At 38.3% G+C, this 9,917-nt stretch overlaps 1 protein-coding gene across 2 annotated transcripts in view; it reads right to left on the bottom strand.

The window, feature by feature from the left end:
• Positions 1–7,279, bottom strand: part of LOC135786543 (inositol polyphosphate-5-phosphatase A-like) — a 149,940-nt gene extending 142,661 nt beyond the window's left edge. For both annotated transcript variants that reach the window (XM_065296004.1, XM_065296005.1), the window contains exon 1: positions 6,878–7,279. In XM_065296004.1, the coding sequence (XP_065152076.1) occupies positions 6,878–6,952 (75 nt within the window). In that variant the 5' untranslated portion in view covers positions 6,953–7,279. The remainder of the gene's footprint in view (positions 1–6,877) is intronic.
• Between the last annotated feature and the right edge of the window lie 2,638 nt (positions 7,280–9,917).

Genomic DNA, 9,917 nt, shown 5'->3' with positions numbered 1-9,917 from the left:
TGAATTCATTTCCGACTGCTACTAAAAATCTAATTGTGTTTTGTCACAAAGCTCTCAGTCTTTATCACGTGAACGAGTGTCTTTTACGAACATTATGTACGCTGCCAAACTCTGATCATCAGAGGGACACTACAAGACAATGTTCATTACAATCACTAACACAATACATACTAGACTTACTACTCCATTAACATTAGTCAAGTTTTGTTTTTACACTAAAAATGTGGTTACAGGTTAGTTAGTCATGCATAGATATGTTATGTACTACAGTAAACAGACATGTGATTGGCCAAGGACAAAAAAGAAAGAAGGAACCATACCCCCTCCCTCCCCCCTGCAAACAGAAACAAAATGCATATCATAACACAGTGGTTCCCAAACTTTTTCAGTGTGCGGCAACCCTTGTAAACTATGCATTCCTTCGCAGCCCCTCCAAAGAAAATTGTGACAAAAACTGTTCTAAAACTCTAAAATTATACAAAAAAGTAGTGCTTTTGGTTAGTAGCCTTATTTTTTTTAGGTTTAATTACACAGAATTCATGATAAATTAATGTATTTCATAAAATGTCATAAAACTGGGGCCCCCCTGGCACCATCTTGCGGCCCCTAGTTTGAAAACCACTGTCATAACATACACAAAACATATATTAAGTAACATACAAAATTACAGTGCACTGGACAAGCAAACAGAGCTAATGAGCTATCAAGAGACTGAGGAAGAGCTGCCCCAGTTTTCTGTCAGCAGGGTAATAAACCTATAGCTGACATTAATGGAGTTAGCACTAATGTACAACATTAGGCGTGATTTTACGCACACTCTCAGATGTGTGTGTTACACTAGAAATTTGGCATTGCATGACGGCATCTATGAATGTTTGTATGTAGAATATCACATTATACTGTAGCGCAGTTATTGTGAAAGAAGATTACGAAGCAGTTTACGGTCATCTCCATTATCTCCACATTAACACAGTAACAGAAAGTAAAGGGAGACGTGACAGATAAATAGTTGCCCTGTACGCACGATTCCGTTTAAACAGCAGGGCTTCTCTAGAAACGCAGCGACTGCGATTGTCACTCCCCAAACTATGTTACACCACCTGGGGCTGTTTCTGTGGACTCGACTGCACCATTCTTTTCAATGGAAACAGACCAGCGCACCTTTACTTGTTGCTTAAGGCTGTGTAGCCGCAAGTCAGAAATGCGTAGCTGCTATGCAATTCAACTTTATCTAACACTAGCTACGTTTACAGGAACACCTTTGGCCTCAATCGGAAAAAAATTATTCTCATTGATAAATTCTATCATAAAATATACATGAACACGAAATGATGTGATGGAATTGATGTGCGCGTTTATTTGGAACAAGCTTCAAATCAGATTTGATCATTTGATATGCGCACATTGCACAAATATAGTTGAACATTGAACATGTGCATATGTTTCACACTCCAGTCCAGTAGGTGGCGAAAATGCACCCTTTAGTGGGTTTACCAACCACCATTAAAAAGAAAAGAAGAAGATTGCACATGAAGCTTCAGTTCAAGTGTTTACATGTCCTTTTGAGTGGATTAAAGCAACAATATGTAGTTTTTCAACCTTTAAATAATGTCTCTAAAATTATTGCAGTGATAGAACAACTCTTAACTGGACAAATTCGACTGCTGCTGCAACCTGAGCAGCCTCCTAGCTGCTACAAGCACACTCTGAAAGTGGCGGTGGAGGGTAGAGCACACAGCCCCACCCCTCCCCCTGCCTGCAGAAGAGTGTCTGATACCAGGCACTGTTGCACTTTTCAACCACATGGGGGAGCCGTGAGTCAATTTTACATGGAAACTACATAGTGTTGCTTTAAAAAAAAGTACAAAACATCCCTCTTAAACATCCCTCTTTAAGTGGTTTGGCCCTTTTTATTTCGATTGAGGTGTTTACATGGAGCATTTCTATTTGAAGTGAAGTGAGTATTTGCCAATGTATAGTAACCCTAACCCTAAGGTCACCCATACTTGGAATCTGACCTCGGCATTTAACCCATCCAGTGAATAGTGAACACACATACTGCAAGTCATGAACACAAAAACACCCGGAGCAGTGGTCAGCTATCCCTGCAGCACCCAGGGAGCAATTTGGGTTAAGGTGCCTTGCTCAAGGGCACCACAGTCGCAACCTGCCAGTCATGAGCCTCGAACCGGCAACTCTCGGGTTACGGCACTCTAACCACTAGCCTACAACTGCCTATATGGATTGAACATTTAATACAATTGTCCATGTAAACGCAGCTATAATGTGCACACCGTATGTGAGCTCAGTCTGCGCAGATGCCATTAACTGAAGCAGCAAATGAAGTGACTATAAATTGTAAAACATACCCACCAAACTGGTTAGTGATTTGACATCGTTACCACAACAACTGATCTTTTGATTTGTTTTTGTCATGATAGGTTACCTGAATATTAAGAGACCATTTTACAGAGTGTTGCATTTTAACAACCAGTTGCTCATGTGTGACCTGCAAATTTGTATTTCTCTCTCTGCCTTACTTTAGAGTTATGGTTAAAATCATGCTACATTAAATGTGTGCACACTCCAGTCCTAACATGCCATGTGACGCGTCTTCACATCCCCATTAAATAGCATATACAACATATACATCTACGGCGTTTATTGCATCTTCATGGCGAAAGTTTATTATTTGCATGCATTTTGACAGTTTAAACTTTCATTTTACTTGCAGCTGCTCTTGTCCACAGCGTGCACACTGCACACCTGACACAGCCTGTCATTCAGCATACGTACAGAGCAAAGACCTCTTATGTCTTAAAGTTACAGTAAACTGTCTGTCAATAATATTAAAAATCACTCTCTGCTCTTGACTGAAAAACTGTTGTACTTTCTATGAATCAGGGTATATAGACATAAGCCTACCTTAAGTCATATTAAATTGCTTTTTTGTAAAATGAAAATTTACTGTGCTTATTTCTTTGATTCTCTATAAAAACAATAATAAGGCAACATCTGTGGTGTTACTTTATCTGCCAAAAGGTTAACAGTGACAGTTACCATAAAGCTTGAAAAATCAAAATCTGTACCTAGTATCAGCTGATCATGATGACAAGTAATCGGGTACTCTGTATCGGCTGCAAAACTCCTGATCATCCCGATCAGTAACACAAGACTTGCATATTTCATACACTGACTGCGGTCACATACTGTAAAAAGTGAAAAGTTGGATCAAAAAATTACTTCAAGCTTATTGAACATTTAAGTTCAATAAGCTTAATTCTTTTAAGTGCTACAAATTAAAGTAAAAGTTGATCCAACTTTTTACTTTTTACAGTGTATAAACACAACCAACATACACAGATCATTCACGAACCACTGGGTTACGCTTTACCAACATTTAAAGTAAAAAAAATTCTACATCTGGATGGATTATAGTGGTGAGAATCTAGAAGGACAAACGTGCTCCTCCAAGTCTTAAAAAACCTCACGCAGGATGTGTTTTGGTGAGCTTCACTATCAGCACATGATGCTTTGATGTGTCTGAGGTATAACACCGTCATACTGTAAACAGACATTTAACTAATCCGAAACATTTTTCACACACATATTTTGAAAAGTAAAGTACACGGATAATGTGCACACACTGGCAATTGTATGACAACTTTCTGGATGCACTGTGAAAGTGTTATACAGAGAAGTTAGGGCTGCAAAATTCATTGAAAAACTAACCAAGATAACAATTACGGTTGAAAGAATAACATAATCGCCAGAAGCCTCACATACAGCTGTCCATTTGTGCTCATTTCTGTGTGTGTCGATAGTATGTTTGGGCATCAAATACAGTGGTAAATCAAAGATTTTCAAATTGATAAGTTGACGTGTCCTTTAGCCTAACACAAATAGCATAACACAAAACAATGTGTAAAAAATGAACACATCCTTTCTTAAAGTGTAAGAGAACTAAAGCTCCTGTTCATCTGAAAGTTTAACATCTCAAAACATTTGCTCAAGCTCACTTTCCCATGATCCTCGACTGCAGCGACCAGTAGATCAGCTTATGCATGCTCAATTTCATCTCACACACACACAGACTAGTTTGCCCATCAGATATTAAAACCACAGTCATGGGTGTAATCTTGGCATCAGCGCAGTTCACCTGAACGGCTGATTTCCATAAAGGAAAGTCATTTATATTTCCTGAAGAGTGTGGAATGATATCGCTCCACTAATACATGTCTCTCACTTTCCAAAAACCCTCTAATAACATCTCATGAGGAGTGCTGGAGAAAAATTACTACAGTAGACAAACTTAACTAGTACTTTCTAAAAAAAAGCAAAAGTTGCTCAGCTTAAAACATCTTGTGACTGTTGACAAAAGCCTCCTTCACTTCATTCAAATAATTTGGAAAACCTTTGCATTTGTGGCATGTGCGGCACAAAAGGCCCATTCAGGGCCGAGACGTCTGAACATGTTACATATTTAGGTTTAATGGTGCTTTCAAGACTCTATAAGTGGTGCGCTGGTTTTGGCCATACACACTCGTGACACAAGCAATGTATAAACAGTGATATTCATAAAACAGACATGACAGGAAAACTATTTATACTCTTCACATAAACGAGAACAACACAAGAGTCCTCCAGAAGAAAATAAAGCACTCTTTCTTTCTTCAACATCAGAAATTTACTAAAGATATAAATCTCAATAAAACCACATTATACTCATCCGTCTTAACTTAAAAAATACTGTTACACCTAACAAGCCATAAACAAAACGTTAAGTCTTTTTTTGGCACTACTAACTTTTAAACAGGTTTTATGGCACCACTTGACACCAAGCCTCATATGTTACTACAGTTTAGAGGAAACTATTTGTTGAATCCTCTATTTATCTTCAGTCCTGATCTACCACAACTTTACATAATGATTTACATCGATTGAAATAACAATAACTGCTTCAATTGAGGTTTATAGTAAACCACAGGGTCCAGACTGAGATGAAGGGATTTAAGGTGATTTTAGACCATTAAACAGAGATTAAAATGGGTAAATTATTCAATTTTCTTTTCAGTTAGGTTCACTTTCTTATGGAAAATTTTTAAAATGGACCAAAATTTGTTAATAAATGTATGTGTCCTCTCATTGGTCAGAATGCACTCGTGTATGTTTAGCGTGATCCCTCTCATAGTGGACATCTTTTAGACAACAGTTGTGGGTTTGTTTGTTTGTTTGTTTGTTTGTTTGTAGCTCTTCTTAAATTATGTCATCATTTTGATCTCAGCAGCACTGTTTCATCTCTTTGAGACGCTCACTGAACACCTTGTACATTTTTGTATTTTATGCATTCTAGACAGTTGGTCTGAAATGTTTGTCTCAGTGTATTTGCAAAACACACTGTTGCTTGAATGCAATGACCCATCATATTTAGCCTGTGTTATTGATCTGTTTGGTCAGATTGCTTTCTCAAAACAACCAACCAATAAGAAGTTTAATTGACAAGACCATCTTTGTTAGGTCGTCACAGACCGAGCAGCATGGTGGGATCCAAGTATGATTGCCGTGTTCACATTATGTTTAAACAAACCGAATCAAATGCACCAGATTGTGAAACAAGATCTTATTGATTCATTGCAGAAGATAAAGCACTTACTGTAAATATAACTAGATTGCAATGATCACAGTCATGATTTATTTCAAAAAGCATTTGGCTGCTATATAACTGCACATTGGATCATTTCATGAATGTTATTCTTAATAATGATTTTGTCTAAAAACACTGTTCTGGTCAATAAAGTTTCTTTCACTAATGGATTTCTGTGAGTTTGTAACTATTAGACTTTGGTTTAAAGTCATTTATTACACCGTGAAACACAAACATGTGAGACATACAGTCAGTGTTTCGGCAGCTCAGCTGGTAAGTTAAAACTTCACTGTTAAAAATTACTGTTAGCTGTTCGCCAGTAACTTATCGTAGATGTTAATTACTGGCAACAGTTTGTTCAAATTTAAATGAACATTAACAAGTCTTTATCTTTACGGAATAAAACTAGAAAATAACAGCCTCATGCAAAGCATTCTGAGAACCAAAATCTGAAGGATAACACAAAACAGGTTGATGAGGTTTTCTGGTTCCCAGGATGTTTTACATGAGGCTGTTATTTTATAGTTTTAATGTCAAATTTTTTATTTAACTTTAAACAACAAACTATTGCAACATTAATTTAAATCTACAGTAAGTTACTGGCAACCAGCTGCCACTAATACTGCAACTTCTACAGAAATGTTTTACAGTGTTGTGCTAGTACTGTAAATGTCATGGAACACATATACTGATGAAATATTTTAGATTAAAGTTTGGATTTCTACCAAATACATCAATGTTAATGTAAATAAACTGCACTCAGGCATGATTTTATCAATTATTATGACTTTCCAGAGCCTTAAAATCATCCTGCTTAAACTCCCTGATGTCTTTCAAGGAATTTCCAAAAAACTTTTGAAAGCCTTTACACCAATTTTTGCAAAACACAACTCTGACAATAAAGAAAGAAATCACCCAAGAAACAAACTGACCTACGAACATCAAAAACACAGTCTTCTTGTGTTGTATTTTACGTTGTATCACAACAAACCTGTCAGTCAGTCCGTCAGTCACTGCGAGGACGAGCATCTATCTACCACAGATCTTTACCTGTTATCACAACAACCCATCACTGATGAAGCCAAACTCAAAGTGAAGCGCGTGTTTATCAACATCATGAAGAACTTTGGAGACACTCAATGGTTTGTAATGAAGGTTCAGAGGTCACTGATGGATATGAAGTAAATCACTGCGAGATTATTAGAGCAGAAATAAAGCACAGCTTTCACTCACATCTTCAAATAAAGAGCCCACGTTGGCGGTGACGAGCAGAATCCCCGCGCCCGATCCTGTCAGCTTTCCCGCCATCGTTACTGACTTCAGATCAGCGCGAATGTAATTATTTCAGTCGTCGGAGGACTGAACGCTGTTTCAGAGTCAAGTATACGGGCTCGTCGCGTCCAACGCTGCGGCTTAGCGTCGCGATCAGCTGGGCAAGCGCATGCTCGAGTGCATCCAGTGCGCGGTCTGTGCTCGCGGCGTCACTCCGTCTCGGTCATGACCGAGAAACGTTAATCCGAGGCACGCGGCGATCTCTGGCTCGTTTCAACGCGACGCGTGTCTACTCGCCCGTTCGCGCATCGTTTGGGTTTGTTTAGGGAGGACGCGCCGCCGCCGGAGTGGGTCCCGCACTGGCGTGACGTCACGCAGCCAATGGGAAAACGCGGCTCTTAAAAGGGCAACGCGCGATGTGTGTTGCCTCTTTAAGAATTCGGCGATTTCACGGTCGTAGTGACGTAAAAAGAGCAGCTGCGCGTCTCCTTTTCTGTCAGAAATACATTTATAGCAACTTAATTTTTATTTCCACATTTTTTTCCCTGACATGATTTTATAAAGACTCAACATATACTATTTGCCGTTTTATATATCTATATAGCACTGATGAATCTGAAGGAGTTTCTCTTTAAAGTGAGGTGCAGAACTTTCCTCAGAAATGATGACACACAACACAACACATGTGTTGCTCAAAAGTATGTACAGTACAGGTAACAAAAATGACAAATGATAACAACAACAAGAAAACAGCAACAACAAGAATAACAAACAAAGAACAACCAAGGGGAAAGATATAGCCTAAATCATATAAATGAAATGTGTTGCTCATAAATAGAATTATAGGACATAAAAAATTAAATGAATTACAGAGGGTTATAGTTTTGAAGGCTTTTTTCTCAGACATTTTGATTGATGTTATAAAAACAAGAAAGAGAGGTTTAGTATTCAAATATTTAGATTTATGACACACAACACATCTGAATGGAAATATAACTAGTTTTAACAAACATTCCTTACTAAAAACATTATGAGGCAAAACAAAAGGGCACTGATGTATTTTAAAATATGTCAGTGCAAGTTCTTTTCAGTTTGGACAGCTCTTACATTTATTTTAGTCTAATCTCTGTCCTGGAAACCGGCCCTAAAAGTTTAAAGAAGTAGTCTGGATTCTCAGTGAATCTTTGTATTGTATTGATTGTGATGTGACTAAACTTAAGTTGATTCTGGAAATATTGTTATGTGGTGATCACTGCTGAAGATGCTAAACCTGTCATGTGATCCAATGACATGTGAAACATGTGATCCAGTGACATTCTGATGAGGGAAATGAGATTATCACAGTGCAACAGTGTTTACCACAGCTGTGACTGGCAGCACATGTGTGTGTGTGTGTGTGTGTGTGTGTGTGTGTGTGTGTGCGCGTGTGTGCGAGTCTGTGTGTGTCTGTGTGTGCGGATATATGTGTGTGTGTGTGTGTGTGTGTGTGGACACTGGTGTGGCTATATAACTGTTTACACTTAACATATTCACTTTAATTCCTCCACGGATGTTTGAAAGTGGTCATGGAAAACCTGGAAATAGGAAATGTATAACTGTGTAATGACTTGGGAAAACTAATGGAAATTTCTGGAGTGAATTGAAAACTTTTAGTTTTACTTGTGTTGTAAAATATTTATTAAATAGAAACTGCGCACTGTAAGTCCAGTGTCTAGAAAGTTACTGTACAACACTGTAAAACATGTCAGCACACCAGACACATCTATACATAAAGATATATATTTTCTGAACAGACGTTTGGTGTTATATTTGATGCTTTTTGAAAAACTGGTAAAGTCAGAAATCGATTTAAATATGAAGAAAACAAAGCCGCAGGCTCAATGACATTCAAATGAATACAGTGGCTTTGAACTTAAGCCCGTTCGTGAGCTCGTTTGATCTGTTTATTATCAATGTAACAGTAATGTTCTGTCAGGAGAAAAATACAGAGAAGAAAAATCTAAAAAAAACAATAGTGTGGAGCATTTGAGATTTAATAACAATCATAAATGTTTTTATTAACAAGATTAAAAATCATTACATTTACATTTAAATTAAGTGTAACAGCCCAAAACAAGGCAAGTGTAGGTGAAAGAAGCTGTACACATGTGAAATGCAGTGTGTGTGTGTGTGTGTGTGTGTGTGTGTGTGTGTGTGTGTGTGTGTGTGTGTGTGTGTGTGTGTGTGTGTGTGTGTGTGTGTGTGTGTGTGTGTGTGTGTGTGTGTGTGTGTGTGTGTGTGTGTGTGTGTGTGTGTGTGTGTGTGTGTGTGTGTGTGTGTGTGTGTGTGTGTGTGTGTGTGTGTGTGTGTGTGAAGGGCTGTGTCTCTCTGTGTACACACTGATAACATTCCCAGGTAATGTCTTCCATACATCACAAATACTACACTGCTGCTCCAAGCAGGATATCCCAGAGAGAAACACACAACGGGATGGGAGGGGGGAGTTTATTTTAGTACAACAGAGTGTGTGTGAAAATACAGAACGAGAGAGAGAGAGAGAGACAGAGAGAGAGACCTCTCTTTAACTCCTCCTCTCAATGCTGGAGTAATGGAAGAACTGATGAAGGAATTCCACTCTGGCAGAGTAAAAATGTGACCTTTCACCTCTCTCCCTGAACTGATCAAATTTAACCAAGCAAAAATAGACCAACCTGGAAATCAGAGGCCGGCATTTTCTGCGCTGCTCTGAATAAACATCTGATTCAGGCCTTCTGAAGCCATAATAAACTTGAGTTTCACTTACAATTCTGAGTCAGATTTTGAGTAACGTGGGACGTTTGGTTTCATTGAGACACGCGTGTTTTGTTGTGCTTCCTTCTAAACTTCATAAAAATACACCCAACACTTTTATCTCTGAAGGATTGTATGAGATTGCTGCTGTCTTGCTATTGAAATAAATCATTTCATGCTTTGGTTTGCATCTCTGGACAATGTAACACAGCTTCACACAGAGACAGAAAAC

This window comes from Paramisgurnus dabryanus, chromosome 20 (assembly GCF_030506205.2).
Source record: "Paramisgurnus dabryanus chromosome 20, PD_genome_1.1, whole genome shotgun sequence".
Lineage (NCBI taxonomy): Eukaryota > Metazoa > Chordata > Actinopteri > Cypriniformes > Cobitidae > Paramisgurnus > Paramisgurnus dabryanus.
This window is presented reverse-complemented; position numbering and strand designations above follow the sequence as displayed.